The sequence below is a fragment of the Sorex fumeus genome, unplaced genomic scaffold (genome assembly GCF_029834395.1).
Source record: "Sorex fumeus unplaced genomic scaffold, SorFum_2.1 ptg000038l, whole genome shotgun sequence".
Taxonomy (NCBI): Eukaryota; Metazoa; Chordata; class Mammalia; order Eulipotyphla; family Soricidae; genus Sorex; species Sorex fumeus.
This window is the reverse complement of record NW_026606095.1, coordinates 5369611-5387496: the sequence shown is the minus strand read 5'-3', so window position 1 is coordinate 5387496 and position 17886 is coordinate 5369611. Positions and strand designations below refer to the sequence as shown.

The window sequence follows — 17886 nt, the reverse complement described above, 5'->3', positions numbered from 1 at the left end:
GCACGCGCCGAGCCGCGAGCGGCCGCCTCCGCCCTCACCCGCGGGCTGTGGGCCGGGCTGCGCGGCGGCCGCTGGGGGGCGGGTGGCGCGGTTCGCGGCCGCCCTGGAGCCGACGAGCCCGGCGAGCGCGTTGGACAGCGCGGCGCGCCCGCCGCCGTCGAGATGGTCTTCGAGTCGGTGGTCGTGGACGTGCTCAACCGGTTCCTGGGCGACTACGTGGTGGACCTGGACACGTCCCAGCTGTCGTTGGGCATCTGGGGAGGTGAGTCGCCGCCGCGCGGCCGCGCTCGCCGGGGGCCGCCGCCGCCGCCTTCTCCTCCTGAGGGGCCCGTGGCGGCGCCCGAGCCGTTGCTTCGGTGGGGGGTGGGGGGCGGGGGTCGGGCCGCGGCACTGGGGGACGCTGACGTGGGGGGGGGGGCGCGCGGGACAGGTGCCGTCCCCGGGGTTGGCGGGTGCGGGGCGTGGGGCGGTGGGACCGCGCGCTGTGGGGGGGGGGGCTCGCGGGCTCGTCCTCGCTGCCTCCCCGGGTGGTGGTGGGGGGTGCCCACCCCACCCCCCAGCCCCGGCCCTTTCCGGGGCGCCTCCGGGCCCGCCTTCCGCACCCCGCCTGGCCCCCGGCGATAACGAGGACGGACTCGTGGTCAGAGCGACCTGGGGCCGGCCCGCACGCGGCCCAGCCGGCCCGAGCCCCGCCGAGAGCAGAGAACCCGGAGTGACACCCGGGCACGGTGCCGGGAGTGACCGGAGCCCCGCCGGCCAGGAGTGACCCCAGGGCGCAGAGCCGGGGAGTGACTCGTGCACCGCCGGGAGTGACCCCAGGGCGCAGAGCCGGGACTGACCCGAGCATTCCTAGGAGTGACCCTCGCCCTGCCAGGAGTGACCCCAGAAGTGCAGAGCCGGGGAGTGACCCCCCCAAAGCGCAGAGCCGCGAGTGACCTGAGTGGCCAAGCCACCAGGAGTGACCCTAGCCCCGCCAGGAGTGGCCCAGAGCGCAGAGTCGGGGAGTGATCCGTGCACCGCCAGGAGAGACCCTAGCCCTGCAGATCCGGGAGTGACCCTTGCCCCGCCAGGAGTGACCCCAGGGCGCAGAGCCAGGAGTGACCCCCAATGCGCAGAGCCGCGAGTGACCAGAGTGCCAAGCCACCAGGAGTGACCCTAGCCCCACCAGGAGTGGCCCAGAGCGCAGAGGCTGGGAGTGATCCGTGCACCGCCAGGAGTGACCCGAGCCCTGCAGATCTGGGAGTGGCCCTTGCCCCGCCAGGACTGACCCCAGGGCGCAGAGCCAGGAGTGACCCCAGAATGCAGAACCGGGAGTGACCCCCAAAGCGCAGAGCCGCGAGTGACCTGAGTGCCAAGCCACCAGGAGTGACCCTAGCCCCGCCAGGAGTGGCCCAGAGCGCAGAGTCCGGGAGTGGTCCGTGCATTGCCAGGAGTGAACCTAGTCCTGCCAGGAGAGACCCCAGGGCGCAGAGCCGGGAGTGACCCCCAAAGCACAGAGCCGGGAGTGACCCGAGTGCCAAGCCACCAGGAGTGACCCCAGCTCAGCCAGGAATAACCCCTGAGCTCAGAGCCAGGAATGGGCTGAGAACACCGCAGGGTGTGGCCCAACACCCCTCAGCTACCTCCCCCCCCACCCCCCACGCCTAAAGAACCTCAGTGGGAACCAGTTTGGGTTCCACCTGCTGACAGGATGCTGCAATGTGGGCAGATCCATGACCCCGAATAAAAGCTGTTGTTTCATTTTAGACGTTCGGCTTTTGTTTAGATTTTGTGAATATGTTGTGAATAATTGGGTATTATTATATTGAAACTTTGGATATCATGGCCACACTGGATGGTGCAAGGCTTGCTTTGGGTTGCTGACTCCGTCTCTCCGGTGTTTCCCGCAGAGCTGTGGAAATAGCAGAAGGTTCTGAGCCTGGGGCCAGAGCCCAGATTCAGTGGGGAAGGCGCTCAGCTTGCCATCCCTGGCACCACGCCGGCTACCCTGACCCCCTCCCAGAGTGGAGTATAGTGCTGAGCCCTACCGGGTGTGGCCCTGAATTAAAAAAGACTTGAGCCTGAGGTTTTGTGGGTCAGAATGAATGACTTGAGTATTTTGAGAAGCACCTTTCCTTCTGTTCAGCATCTCAGACCTGCACCAGATGGGGGAGATGCTTAGTCTCAGTGGGGGGGGGGGGGGCTGCTGGCAGGCTGGTTTGTGTCTCTTGACTCTTTTTATTCTGATGCTCTGCATTATTTTGAGCCTCTTAATTTTTAAAAGTTCTGGGCCACACCTAGCGGTGCTTAGGACTCAATTCCTGGCGCTGGGCTCAGTGACCTCTCCTGGCATTGCTCCTGGGACCATATGAGGTGTTGGGAATTGAACCCAGGTTGACAGCGTGCAAAGTGCGAGCCTTACCTGTTATATTGTCTTTCCAGTTGCTCAGCCCCCACCCCCTCTCTCTTTTAATACTTCACTGTCTTCCTCTGCTTTTTCTTTTTCTCTTTTCTTTTTTTTCTTTTTGTATTACACCCTTAGTTTGTGGTCTTCAAGACACAGCCATTGGTGCTATGGACTTTTTCTGCTGGGGACCTAGCTGCAGGAAGTGTCGGGGAGCCATGCATAGGGATCAAACCTAGACTTCCTGCATGGACAGTGTGTGCTCAACTTACTGAGCTCTTTCTCTAGTCTCCTGCTTATTTCTTTTATGTACTCATCAGAAATGCAGTGCTTTATATTGATGTAACTGCACTGCAACAGTGAGTTTCATTGTAAAAGTTCAGTTTATTCATGCTGCATCAGGGTCTGTTCTGTTCAGCTCAGCACTAGCCTTTAATTCTGTCTTCACTTAATCTCGTATCCGATTTAGCCATCTTTCCCCCCTTTCCTTCTGGTTTGGTATTCTAAAAGTTGCTTCTTTTAAATCAAGAAAATTGGCCTAGTTTCTCTACACTGCATGACTGAAGTCATAGGGTATTTGACTCTGTGATGCCAAAGTTAAAGCTAAATATTATTGTAAAATGTGCTTGTATAAATTTGTGTACGTGTTTGTAACTGCACTGATGCACATATGGAGAGCATCTCTTATTCTACACTTAGCTTTCTCCTAAAATACTTGATTTTTCCTTTATTAGTTTTAATATGTAATAAATAGATAGAACCTTTTGTTACTATTAGTGGTAACTAGTACCTTGATAAGGCCAGAATACAGGAACTAAGCACGTAAATGCTAGGTCAGCATACCTTCCTAGTTTTGGAGATTGTTTAATCTGTGCTGCTTCTAACTTACAAAGTGGCACTGTAGCACTGTCCTCCCGTTCATTGATTTGCTCGAGCGGGCACCAGTAACATCTCCATTGTGAGACTTCTTGTTACTGTTTTTGGCGTATGGAATAATACCTCCCGGGTAGCTTGCCAGGCTTTGCTGTGTGGGCGGAATACTCTCAGTAGCTCGTCTGGCTCTCCGAGAGAGGCGGAGGAATCGAACCTGGGTCGGCTGTGTGCAAGGCAAACTGCCCTACCCGCTGTGCTATCGCTCCAGCCCACTTACAAAGTAAAATAACAAAACTCGTTTCTACCTACCTCAGAAGAAAGTCTAGAGAATATTTCTTGTAGTATTCTTTGCTCCATAGAGTAAGGTTGCTTTCACTCTTGAAGTGCAGTTTTGTGCAGTGTAATTTTTGACTTGCATAAAATTTAATCTACACTTATGCTGTCATGTAGAATTTTTCTGTCACGAAAAATGCCAAGATGCTTGTATCTGCCACCAGAGTTGTGACCCTAATGTTCCACCAGCACCCCCTGCAGATTCGCTCTGCTGCTCTAGGCCACCACACCCAATCCTGTTCTTCAAACACCTGTTAAAGGAAACGTGTTTCCTTCCCTGCAGTTTTGCTCTTTCTGCCGCACCAAGTCAACAGTGCTGTGTGGAAGCTGACTTCTTTTTGTCTTAGTTTCATTCTACTTCTTACACAAAATAGATGTGGGAGTTGACCACATTTGTCATTTATTCATCAGTAGTTCATGGCTGCATTTTTGAGTAGCATTCCATTGCATGGATGCACTGTATGTTCACCATTTGAAGGATGTTTCTCTTGAGGGACATTATAAATAGAACTGCGATAAGGCATCCATTACAGATTTTTATGTGGACACTTTTAATTTCTCTTGGGTAAAGACCAGAGACTGTGTTGCAGGCTCATTCACTGAGTAGTTTAAATGAAACGATAACTGCTTTTCAAAGTGACTGTACCGTCTTGCAGTTTCATCAGCATATCCTGTGCTGCACCTTCACTAATACTTGGTATTGTTATTAAAGAAATAGAAATTAGGCCAGACAGATAATACAGCTGTTAAAGTACTTGCTTTATATGGGATGGACCCTGTTTCAATTTCCAGCACAATATTTGTTTCTCAGAGCCAGGAGATCCCTGAGCATAGTGCCAGGAATAACCCTTGAGCACTGCTGGGTGTGGCCCCAAAGATCCCCCAAAACAAAAAGCAGACAAAGATACAACAAAAAAGCCCCCAAAGTCAATACTTTAATTTTTTAAAAATAGTAATTAAAGTTGTTGTGCTTTTTTGGGAGAGGAGGTTGTTAACACTTTGGTTTTTCTGTAAATTTCATTACATTGAAGGAATCATCTGGGTGACCTTTTGCTTTTAGTATTTTTAATTCCAAAGCAACATATTTTCATGGCTCATCCATATTGTAGCATGCTCTGGTATTTCTTTCAATGACTATATAATATTCCGTTGTACATTTTGTTTCTATTTTCCTTTCATGAACTGATTGATGTTTAAGTTATTTCTACCTTTTGGCTTTTATAGTTAATGCTGTGGTGAGCATTTATGTACAAGTATCTTCTGGACATGTTTCAAATATCTTTGAATATAGATCAGGTTGTAAAATTGCTAGGTCATACTGTAACTAATAATTGACATTTGTTTGTATATGTATGTGCTGTTATGGATTAGACCTAGGGCTTCGAACATAATGAGGTATGCATCCTACCCTTGAGGTACATCTTTGAACCTAATTATATTTGACATTTTTTTTTCTTCTTTGGGCCACATCCTGTCGTACTGGAATCCATATGGTGTTGGGGATTTAAATTTAGGGTTTTGTGGGTTTTTTTTTTTTTTTGGACACACTCAGTGATGCGTAGGGCTTACTCCTACCTTTATCCTCAGGAATCACTCCTGACAGGCCTAGGGAACACTATACCAGGGATAGAACTTTCTCGGCCACGTGACAGGCAAGTGCCGTGCCTGCCATACTATCATTTCAGCCCTAAAATCATGGCTCTCAAGCAAAGCATGTGCCCCGTTCCTTTAATCCATCCCCTTAACCCTCTATTTGACTATTTTTTTTTTTTAGGGCATAGTGTTGGAATCACATCTGGCTGCTCAGGGTGTACTCACTCTGTGTTCTGGGATCATTCCTGGTGGTGCTCTGTGGGCAATATGCAGTGCCAGGGATTGAATTAAGGTCTTGCTGTGTGCAACCACCTTAACCCCTGTACTGTCTCTCACCAGTTCCCCTTCTATTTGACTTCTTAAGGAATTTGAAAACTTTCCCAGGATAATTTCTTTTCTTTTCTTTTTTCTTTTTGGAGGGGGGTGAACAGGTGGCAGTACTAAGGGCTTACTCCTGGGTCTGCACTTAGGGATCACTCTTGGTGGGCTGGGGGACCACATGGGGTGCTAAGAGTTGAATTCAGGTCGACTGAATGCAAGGCATAAGCCCCCAAAGCTTATGCTCCAGGCCTTTGAGTCGTCATTTCTCTCCATCCCTATAATTTAATATCTTGCATTAAGAATTTGAAACTGGGGACCAGTTTTCAAATTCCTTCAGAAATCAAATAGAAGGGGGACTGGAGAGACAGTACAGGGGTTAAAGTGCTTGTCTTGCACACAGCAAGACCTTAACTTAATCCCTGGCAATGCATATTGCCCACAGAGCACCACCAGGAATGATCCCAGAACACAGAGTCAGTACATCCTGAGCAGCCAGATGTGGCTCCAACACTCTCCCCTAAATTGGGAACCAGCATGTCAGTATTGTGGGTAAGGCCCTAGCTTTGGCACATGACGGACCTGTTGGGTGTACCCCAAAAGCAAGAACAACAAAAGAGATTTTGGGACTATTTTTTTTGTACAGGATATAACTTTATTACATACCTGTTGTGCTGGGGGGTTCTTTGTGGTCTTTGCTGAGGAATGACCCTTGGCAGTACTTGGGAGACCATATGCAGTGCGCGGAGTTGAACCAGGGTTGTAGCAGATGTGACTGCAATGACCAGTCTCTTACTTCCTGTACATAACATATCTCCTCCCCAGACCATTCACTTTTTTTCTGGAGGATGGAAGGGAGGAGGTGTGTTTGGACCACTCCTGGCTCTACTAAGGGCTTACTCCTGGCTCTGTACTAAGTCTCACTCCTGGCTGGCCATATGTGGTGTCTGGGATGGAACCTGGATTTGCCACGTCTGGAGCAAAGACATTACCTCCTGTGGTATCTCTCTAGTCCCTAGACCATTCCCATTTATTAGTTTTTAGTTTTTGTTTTGTATTTTGGCCACACCCAGCAGTGCTCAGCGGTCAGTCCTGGCGGTGCTCAGGGGACATATGGGGTGCCGGGGATTGAAACTCAGATTTGCCATGTGCAATGCAAGCACCCTAACCAGATGTACTATTGCTCTGGCTTGATCTTTCACTTTTATTTTAAAGTGATTATTGATATAGTTGAATTAGTGGACTTAGGCCTATTATAGCTCTTCTCTATTGTGTGTCTGGAAAAAATTTTTTTTGACTTGTGAAAATTTGTTAAAATCACAAAGTTTTAGTTAACTTTTCTCCCTTAAAGTTCCATTCAAATGCCTTTCTGAATTTCTTAAAATCTAGTCCCTGCCCCAACTTTTTTGGCCTTCTCTGGTTTTATGTTTTAATAGTTGATCCACTACTTGTTTTATTTGAAATTTTTAAGTGGTTGCAAAATACATTTAAAACTAATGAAAGACCCCCTACTGCTTTGTAGATAGTGTAGGTATTTTGTAAAAAGATTTTATTTCATCCCTCTCTTGTCTCTTAAAACATTGATGGCTTTTATTTCACTCATCTGTTATCTGTATTATCTATTCACTTATCTATTATAACACAAAGAAGTATTGATATTATTTTTAACAATTTTCTTATGATTTAAAATCAGGCAAAATGAAAGGCTTTATTTTACCTTAAGTTATTCTGCTTTAATGTTATTTATTTATTACACCCGGCTGTACTCAGTGCTTACTCCTGGCATTGTGCTTAGGGATCACTCCTGGCAGGGCTTGTAGGACCAAGTGGGATGGATGCTGGTGCTGCTGATCAAATCTGGGGTGACTGTGTGCAAGGCAGGCACACCACATGCTGTATAATCCCCTGCCCCTCAAATATTTTTATAGTTGATGTCAGTAGCTGACCTATAAGATTTTATTTTTTTCTTAAAGCTCGTTTATTTTCTAGGGAGCTTGTGTGTTGCTCAGGGGCCTCAGAGGCCCTTGCAGGTGTTATTTGGCCTGGCTGTGCAGTAATAGGACTGGTAAAGGGCTGCAGTTGGGGGCTGCTGCCAGACTTTCCTCAGAGGGATTGATGCCCAGAATTGATCTTGGAGCATCAGTCACGCCAACATGGCTTCAAGTCCTTTGATTTCTCTCCCCCCTAAGAAAGTTCAACATTTCTTTCCAGGGAGGCCTACGGGCAAGTTTCTTTAGGGTATTTATTTATTTATTTATGTTCACCTGTTTCCCATTTGACAATTACTGTAAAATATACCCTTTTATTCATGCTTACCATTCACATTTTCTCTCTTTTAAATTGGACTAACATTATGTGAAAAGTCTACAGTGACAAAACAATATTTTTGAGGTTGTTTCTTTCTTCTTCAAAGTTTGTATTGTCATAGCACAGCCGTCCTCGGAGTACCAATATCCTTCTGCCACAGTACATATGGCTCCCTCCTGTTTGATTCCTGTCATCTCCTGCTGCCTCTCTGCTCACCATTGTCCTGTGGTCTGAATCAGCACGGTTGTTTCTGTTGGTTTTGTCTATGTCGTGACCATTTCAACATGTTTAATTCAGTGGCACAGAGACACACCAGTATAACAAAGAGCCCCCAAATAAACCTCATATAAACAGATGGTTTTCACAAGCTTCTTAAGAGTATTATCAAAAGGCACATCATACACTAAACATATTATACACCACAACGAAATGGACTTCATCCCATGAACATAAGGATGGTTCAACATATGTAGATCAGTTATTGTGATGCACATTTTAATAAAAAGGACAAACACCATATAATTATTTCCATAAATGCAGAAAAATCTTAGTCAGATTTAGCAATTTATGATGAAAACTCTCAACTTAATGGAGACTGAAGAAATTTAACTAGTCACTGTCACTGTCACTGTCACTGTCCTCCCGTTGTTCATCGATTTGCTCGAGCGGGCCCAGTAACATTGTGAGACTTGTCACTGTGTTTGGCATATCGAATACATCACGGGTAGCTTGCCAGGCTTTGCCATGTGGGCAAGATACTCTCGGTAGCTTGCCAGGCTCTCCAAGAGGGGCAGAGGAATTGAACTCTGTTTGGCCATGTGGGCTGCATGCAAAGCAAATGTCCTACCCACTGTGCTATTTTCACGATTGCTAGTTGATATTGAAAGTCTTTGCTATAGCAGTTAGGTAAGAAAGAGGTGTCAAAGGAATTCAGACTGACAAAGAAGGAGACAGACTTTTTTGCAGATGGCATGATATTGTACATAGAAACTCCCAGACACTCCACTGAAAAACTCCTAGAGGCTTCTATTTTGAATTAAGTTCTTTTTTATTCCATGTGTAAGATATTATCCAATATTTAACATTTGTCTTTGACTTACATCACTTAGTTATAATAACCTACATGTCCAATTATATCCCTGAAGATACCAAGATTTTCTTTTTTGATTTTTGGGCTGATTTTTGTTTTGTGCTTTGGGCTACACTTAGTGGCACTCATGGGCTGTTCCTGGCTAGGGGCTTTCAGCAGCACTCTGTAGGACCATGTAACAGGAGAGGTAGAATCTAGGTGTCCAGCATGCAAAGCATGTGCTCCAGACTTTGTTTTCTCCCTGGCCCAGGAGAACCCTTTTTTGAATGGTGTCAGGAATCCCTTGGCCTCACTTGGTTGTTTTTTTTTGGCCTCACTTGTAAGACAAGATTTTTCTCTTAACTTTTTATTTTGTATCACACATAATGTTATGTGTATATGTGCATAGATATTCACACACATATAAATACGTATACAAATATACACACGTATTACCTTTTCTGTTTAGTTTTATTTTGGCATCATACCTGAATATTCCCAGTGATTGCTCCTGACTTTGTGGCCATAGGCCACTCCTAGTGGTGCTTGGTGGACCCATGCAGTGCCAGGAATTGAACTGGAGTTGCTAGCATACAGGATAAGTGCCTAAACCCCAGTATGATCTCTCTGACCCTTGCGTCTTGACTCATTCCTCTGTTAATAGGTTATTTCCGTATCTTGGCTATTGTGAGTTGTGTCAGTAAGCATGGAAGTGAAAATGTTTTTCTGCTGGCTGTTCTCATATCCTTTAGATAAATGCTTATAAATAGGATTGCCAGATCATGTTAGAGTTGCTTTTCTCTTTGATTTTTCTATACTTTATGTCTAGGTGGGGTGTGTGTGTGTGTATGTTTTCTATGTGTGTTTGTGTCTGTGTGTGTGTCTGTGTGCATGTGTGTTTTCTGGCTTGTTGTTTCTGACCTTCCTTTGTTAGTGGTTAATTCTTATTGTCATTAAATTTCAGACACTTCCTAGCAATACTAGGTAATTCTTTTGTTTCTTTTTTCTTATGGTATCCCTAATAACTTGAAGTTTTGATGGTACCTAGTTAGCTTCATATTAGCATATTATTGTTTTAATATACGTACTAATATTTAACTTTGGTGTTCAGAGCTTATAACTTCAAACATGAAATCCTAAACTAAGTTGAAAGATAAAGATGAGCTTATAAATCATAACTGGAAATTTTTCGATATATACATTATAGTTGGAGTGATAGCACAGCGGGTAGGGCGTTTGCCTTGGACACGGCTGACCAGGCCGACCCGGGTTCAATTCCTCTGCTCCTCTTGGAGAGCTGGGCAAGCTACCGAGAGTATCTCGCCTGGAAGATACTTGTGAGCTACCTGTGACTGGCAAGCTACCCATGACTTATTGGATATGCCAAACACAGTAACAACAAGTCTTACAATGGAGACATTATTCGGCCCGCTCGAGCAAACGATGAACAATGGGAGAACAGTGACAGTGTATTTATTCTTTTTCAAAACCATATTTATTGAGGTACCAGAATTTACAACACTGCGAATCATTTTTTACATCACTCCAAGATCAGTCATCACCAGAGTCTGCTTCCCTCCATCAGTGCCCCAGTGACCTCCCAACTCCACCCACCCTACATTAGCTCAGTTCATGACTTTGAGCATATGTTTTTCTTTTACTCTGCATCTATTATATTTTCCCCACACATGGGAGAGATTTTTCTTTTTCTTTCTTTCATTTCTTTTTTTTTGTGTGTGTGGAATTGGTGACACCTATACATGGATAAATGAATAGAAATGATCTGAAATTACACAAAATTGTAAATGAATTTTTTATTTTCAAAAACTAAAATTTTTTGAGGTATATAAATTTAAGCAATTAACAGCATGGATAATTCTGTGCTAATGCATTTTAGAGTTTACATGTAAACTCTAAAAATGTAATTTGTAAAATGTAAATGTAAATTCTAAAAATGTAAAATCTAGTCAGAGTGAAGAGAATCAAGAAAATTTAAAAGAGGGCAGTTGTAGAGATAGTTCAGCAGGTAGGGCACTTGCCTGGCATGTAGCAAACCTGGGTTCAATCCTCAGCATTCCATATGGTCCTCTGGGCATTGTTTAGAGTAATTCCTTAATGCAGAACCAGGAGTAACCCCTGAGCATTGCCAGGTGTGGCCCCAAAACAAAGAAAATTTAAAGAGATAAATCTTAATAGTTCTATAAAAGTACAAAGTGTTTTATCTTAAGAAAGGGAATATTAAAACTTTTTTTTTAAAACTTAAATAATACTTTTTTAAAAATTATTTATTTATTGAATCACTGTGGGAAAAGTTACAAAGCTTTCAGGTTTAGTTCTCAGTCATGCAAATATCAAACACCTTTTCCTTTACCAATACTTATTTTTTACCACGAAGAACCTCAATAAAACCCCACCCCCCACCCCTCCCAGTCCCTGCGAGGCAGATGAATTCTAGTTAACACTCTATCTGCTTTGAGTAGATTCATTGTTTCAATAAAAGATGCACCACTATTATTTAGAGTTTACCCCCTCCCCCCCCCCAATCAGACATACTGAAAAAGCATTGTGAAGTGATTCGCTTTCTACAGCTGGGTTCAAGAATTAAATGTTGGTTTTGGATTTCCGCTATTTTACTAATTAACCCTGGAAGTATTTCTACTGAGAGTCAGATAATTAAGAGATTGGTTTCTGTGCTCTGGAGTCGTGGCCGTGCTGGAGAGCCGCTCGTCTGGGGCAACTGGTGACCTCGGTAGGGCGTGAAGGGCGGACCAGAACGCCCCCCTTCCCATGAGGTTTTAGTCGCCCCCAGAACCCCGGCTCATACCTGCTCTCCACAAGGCTCCCATGCGGCCGCCATCTTTCTTTCCAGAGGGAGGAGGGTGGAAGGGAGTAACACCCTTTCCCCTCCGGGCAGACATGATGGCCTGGATTAACGCATAGTCCGTTCACTTTTCTGCTCCAAGCTGCTGGGTTCTGCATTAAGTCCTTGTGCTTCTGGGTGGGGCCATGGCCGTGCTGGCGAGCCGCTCGTGGGGGGCAACTGGTGACCTCGGTAGGGCGTGAAGGGCGGACCAGAACGCCCCCCTTCCCATGAGGTTTTAGTCGCCCCCACACCCCCGGCTCATACCTGCTCTCCACAAGGCTCCCATGCAGCCGCCATCTTTCTTTCCAGAGAGGAGAGGGCGAATGGGGCAACACCCTTTCCCCTCCAGGCAGACATGATGGCCTGGATTAACGCATAGTCCCTTCACTTTTCTGCTCCAAGCTGCTGGGTTCTGCATTAAGTCCTTGTGCTTCTGGGGCTGTGGCCGTGCTCCAAACTTAACGTTGGGTGATTTACTTCCCATTGATCACTTTGTATATACAGAGATGTCGCGCGGCCGTGTAAGCGGCCACGCGGTTTGGAGGAAAAGTCCTAGTTCCCACATACTCGAGCTATGTTTGTAGAGGCTTCTGGTCACCGGGGTTCCATCTGGGGGAGGCGGGATGCGGCACCTACCCCATCTGGGACTTCCCGATGATCTCGGCTCTTTTTGGAACCTGGTGTCTTCTCCGGGAGCTGTGGAGCCAGCCCTCCATGTGGCCTTTCTTCTCTCTCTGCAGCTGTGTCCTGTAAAGATGGCGCTGGGGGGCAGGCCGTGGGCGTGACTTCCGGAATCAGAGGTTATCTGGGAGCCGCCGGGATGGTCCTGGCAGTTTGGAGGAAAAGTCCTAGTTCCTGCATACTCGAGCTATGCTTGTAGAGGCTTCTGGTCACCGGGGTTCCATCTGGGGGAGGCGGGATGCGGCACCTACCCCATCTGGGACTTCCTGGTGATCTCGGCTCTTTTTGGAACCTGGTGTCTTCTCTGGGAGCTGTGGAGCCAGCCCTTCATGTGGCCCTTCTTCTCTCTCTGCGGCTGTGTGCCGTCAAGAAAGGGAATATTAACTTTATATTAGAAATATTATAGATACTAGCGATAGCACAGCAGGTAAGGCATTTGCCTTGCATGCAGCCGACCTGAGTTTGATTCCTCCACCTCTCTCGGAGAGCCTGGCAAGCTACTGAGAGTATCTCGCCCTCATGGCAAATCCTGGCAAGCTACCTGTGGTATATTTGATATGCCAAACACAGTAACAAGAAGTCTCACAATGGTGATGTTATAGGGCCCGCTTGAGTAGTGACAGTGACAGTGACTTGTGTTTGCATTGATAAATAAATGATTGGAAAAAATAAATGATTGTAATAAAAAAGTTCTGTGCGCCAACCCCATCAAAAAATGGGGAGAAGAAATGAACAGAAGTTTCCTCAGAAAAGAAGTACAAAAGGTCACAAGGCACATGAAAAAATGCTCCATCACTAGTCATCAGGGAGATGCAAATCAAAACAACAATGAGATGTCATCTCACACCACAGAGACTGGCACACATTCAAAAGAACAAAAGCAACCAGTGGTGGCGTGGATGTGGGGAAAAAGGGACACTCTTTCACTATTGGTGGGAATGCTGACTGGTCCAGCCTTTCTGGAAGACAATATAGACAGTCCTTCAAAAACGAGAAATTGAGCTTCCATATGACCCTGCAATACCAATTCTGGGAATATATCCTAAGGATGCAAAAAAGCACAGTAGAAATGACATCTGTGCCTATATGTTCATTGCAGCACTGTTCACAATAGCCAAAATCTGGAAACAACCCAAGTGCCCTAGAACATGACTGGTTAAAGAAACTTTGGTACATCTACACAGTGGAATACTATGTAGCTGTTAGGAGAGATGAAGTCATGATATTTACTTATAAATGGATAAACATGAAGAGTATCATGCTAAGTGAAAAGGCCCTCCCGTTGATCGTTGATTTGCTCGAGCGGGCCCAGTAACATCTCCATTGGAGACTTTGTTGTTACTGTGTCTGGCATATCGAATACTCTCCGTAGTTTGCCGGGCTCTCTGAGAGGGGCGGAGGAATCGAACTCGGGTCGGTCATGTTGGCCGCGTGCAAGGCAAACGCCCTATCCGCTGTGCTATCGCTCCAGATGCTAAGTGAAATGAGTCAGAAAGAGAGGGATAGACATAGAAGGACTGCACTCATTTGTGGAGTTTAAATAACATGAGTCTGACACCAGATACAAGGGCCAGGAAGATTGCTCCATAGCTGGAAGCCCACGTCATGAGTGGAGGGGAGAAGGCAGATGGAATAGAGAAGGGATCACTAAGAAAATGATGGCTGGAGGAATCGGTCAGGATGGGACATGAAAGTAGATAAAGGACCAAACATGATGACCTCTCAGTGTCTGTATTGCAAACCATAATGCCCAGAAATAGAGAATTTGGGGAATATTGTCTGCCATGGAGGAAATGGGGGGGGGGAAGGGGTGGTATACTGGGGAGATTGGTGGTGGGGAATGTGCACTGGTGGAAGGATGGGTGTTTGATCATTGTTTGATTGTAACCCAAACATGGAAGCCTGTAACTATCTCACCATGATTCAGTAAAGTTAAAAAAGAAGTTCTGGGTGTAGTGCTGTGGTAAACATAGAATTGCAGATGACATTTCTGCAGTGTTTTTGGGCCCTTGGGGTATATTCCAAGAAGTGGTTTGCAGGGTCTTATCGAAGCTCAATAGTCAGAATCTGGAAAAAAGCCATGTGCCCGAGCACAGACACTGGTACATCTACACAATGGAAGACTATGCAGCAGTTAGGAAAATGGAATAATGAAATTCGCTTTGAAGTGGATGGATATGCAGAGTATCATGCTAAATGAAATGAGTCAGAACGAGAAAGACAAACATAGAATGATTGCACTCATTTATCAAAAAAAACATAATATGAGACAAATACCCAAGGACAGTAATAACAAGGGCAAAGAGGATTCATCCATAATTGGAAGCCTGCCTCAAGTGCTGGGGGAGAAGACATTTGGGATAGAGAAGGCACCGTTATGCCAAAGATAGTTGGAAATGGTCACTTTGGATAGGAACTGCTTTCCAAAATGTAGGTAAAGAAACTAATACAATAATTTCTCAGTATCTCTGTTGTAGATCATAGTGCCCAGAAGGAGGGCAGGAGAGGGAGAGGGGGAGGGTCGAAGGAAGGAGGAGAAGGATGGGAGGGCGGAGGCGCTCTGGGGGAGGGAGGATGGTAGGAGGGAAATTAGGGTCATTGGTGGTGGGAAGTGGACACTGGTGAGGAGAAGGGTGTTGAATTATTCTGTGACTGAAACCTGTTCATGAGCAGCCTTGCAACTGTATCTCACAGTGATTCAATTAATCACTTAATCACTTAACTTCCCGTTAGTCGTCGATTTGCTCGAGCGGGAGCCAGTAACGTCTCCATTTGTTCCTGTCGCGTGCTAGTGTAGCCCAATGGCATCTGTTCGCTCTGGGAACATGAAGGGCCTCAAACCGATCGTTCATGATCTTGACAAAGAAGTCTGACCATCTGGTAGGTGGGCGGCCACACGGTCTTTTGACATCCCGTGGAATCCAGTCGGTAACAGCTCTAGTCCAGCGGTCGTCTTTAAATCTCATTCAATTCAATTAAAAACACAGAAATTTAAAAAAGAGAGAAAGCCTCCACCCAGGAAAAGCTTCATAGTTGTAGAAAGTGAACCGTAGTCAGACATAGAGCATTCAATATAAATGAGATATTAATCTGCAATTGAAAGTATATATAGAGTAAGAGTACCTTTCTTACCATAAGTGAGTGCCATACTTACTGCCATTTGCTGGGAAGTTTGTTCTGTCATTTTTAAAGAAGCTCTTTTAATGTTCCCTGTGAAACTGATTTCAAGGCTATGAATTTCCTAAGCTGTTGCCTGTTCCTGAAGTGCTGTATCTTTCCTTCAAATCTGAATGATAGTCTAGCTGCATAGAGTACCCTTGGTGAGGCATTGATTTCTTTTAGCTTTTGTGTTAAATCCCCCACCCCCACCCCTTTTCTTCTGGTTTGTCATAGGGTCTGATCTGGTAGAACTGTGTATCTTAAGGACTTTTCTTTGTAAGTTCCAGTTTTGATCTAGTTGTTTTCAATATTCTGTCTTCAGTTTTGTCATTCTGAACACAGTGTGTCTTAGAGTTTTCCTTGTGGCGCCTATTTTCTCTGGGACCCTTGGGCCTCTTTTGAAAAAATTTTATTTGTATTATTTTAATTGCTCGAGCGGGCCCAGTAACGTCTCCATTGGAGACTTTGTTGTTACTGTGTCTGGCATATCGAATATGTCATGGGGAGCTTGCCAGGCTCTGCCGCGCGGGCGAGATACTCTCGGTAGGTAGCTTGCCGGGCTCTCCGAGAGGGGCAGAGGAATCGAACTCAGGTCGGCCATGTTGGCTGCATGCAAGGCAAACGCCCTGCCGCTGTGCTATCACTCCAGCCCATTTTAATTGAGGCACTGTGATTTACAAAGTAATTTATGATTAAGTTTCAGGCATACAGTATTCCAACACTAGTCCCTTCTAGTGGTCACTTCCCTCCACCAATGTACTCAGTGCACCGCAACCCCCCCCAACCCCATCCAGCCCCCCTCCCCGCTCCAGCCTGCATCTCTGGCAGGCACTATTTTTTTTATGCTTGATAATTTTATTTTTTCATTTATTTTTTTTAAGTGAAACACCATGAAGTACAGTTATAGACTTACAAATTTTTGTGCTTGGGTTTCAGTTATACAATGATCAAGTACCCATCGCTCCACCAGCGCCCATCCTCCACCACCACGGGTCCCAGCATCTCTCCCACCCCCATCCCCCCCATCCCCCCTGCCTCTGTGGCAGGGCATACCCTTTTGTTCTCACTCTCTCCTTTTGGGTCCTGTGATTTGCAAGAGAGGCATTGAGTCGCAATCATGTTTGGTCTATAGTCTACTTTCAGCATGCTTCTCCCATCCTGGGAGGATCCTCCCAATACCCTTTATTTGGTGCTCTCTTCTCTATCTGAGCTTCCTTTTCCCCTAGCACGTGTGGCTGGCCTCCAAGCCATGGAGCAAAATTCCTGGTACTAATCCCGGCCATTCCTGTGTGTTAGTCTCCCGTTTTGTTGCTTTATGTGCCCCAGATGAGTGCAATCTTTCTGTGTCTATCCCGCTCTGTCTGACTCATTTCGCTTAACATAATACTTTCCATGTAGTACCACTTGTATGTAAATTTCATGACTTCGTCTTTTCTAACAGCTACATAGTACTCCATTGTGTAAATGTACCAAAGTTTCTTTAACCGGTCATCTGTTCTCGGGCACTCAGGTTTTTTCTAGATTCTGGCTATTGTAAAGAGTGCTGCTATGAACAAACAAGTGCAGATTCACTTCGACTGGCAGGCACCTTTTTTTAAAGAATGCATTACACTTTACCACTGTGCAGCACCTCCCTCCTTCAGGATCAACCTTCCATCATTGTTACAGAGTTCCCCTGCTCCTCCACTTCCACCTTACTGGCCTGCTTCCTCCTGAAGACCAGTCCTCACAGTCTTTGTTCTATTGCCTTTGGGTATTTATATTTCTTTGCATTCTATAAATGTGACAGGTCATTCAGTGTCTGTCCCTTTCCCTCTGACTAACTTCATTCAGTATGATATCCTCTAGATCCATCCATAAAGCAGCACAGTACATGGTTTTTCAAGTTTTTTTTTTTCTTTTTTTTAGGACTGCCTAGTATTCCATGTGTATATGCACCAGCTTCTTTATTTAGTCATTTGTTCTTGGGCATTTGAGTCCCCCCCACCCCCCCAGATTTTGGCTATTGTGAGTAGTGCTGCAATGAATATCGGAGTGCAAATACTTTTTTTTTTTTTTTTTGCTTTGTGTTTTTGGTGCAGTTGGGCATACTACAAGAAGTGGAATTGCTGGATCTTATGATCTCAATTCCAAGTTTTTTTGAGGAGTGTCCATATTGTTTTCCAGAAAGGCTAGGGCTGGATCTATAGTACAGTGGGGGTGAAGAAATGATTTATGAGTGAAGAGTCAGATGTAAGTAACCCCAGAGCATCGCTGGCTGTGGCCCCCAAAGAAACAAACAAATGTAAAAAAAAAGGTCCAGGAAAG

General features: G+C 45.7%; 1 protein-coding gene across 1 annotated transcript in view; it reads left to right on the top strand.

Moving 5' to 3' along the window:
• The first annotated feature begins 158 nt into the window (after positions 1-158).
• Positions 159-17886, top strand: part of VPS13A (vacuolar protein sorting 13 homolog A) — a 210696-nt gene continuing 192968 nt past the window's right edge. Inside the window, exon 1 of the mRNA XM_056118801.1 lies at positions 159-262. Within this exon, the coding sequence (XP_055974776.1) occupies positions 163-262 (100 nt within the window). The 5' untranslated portion in view covers positions 159-162. The remainder of the gene's footprint in view (positions 263-17886) is intronic.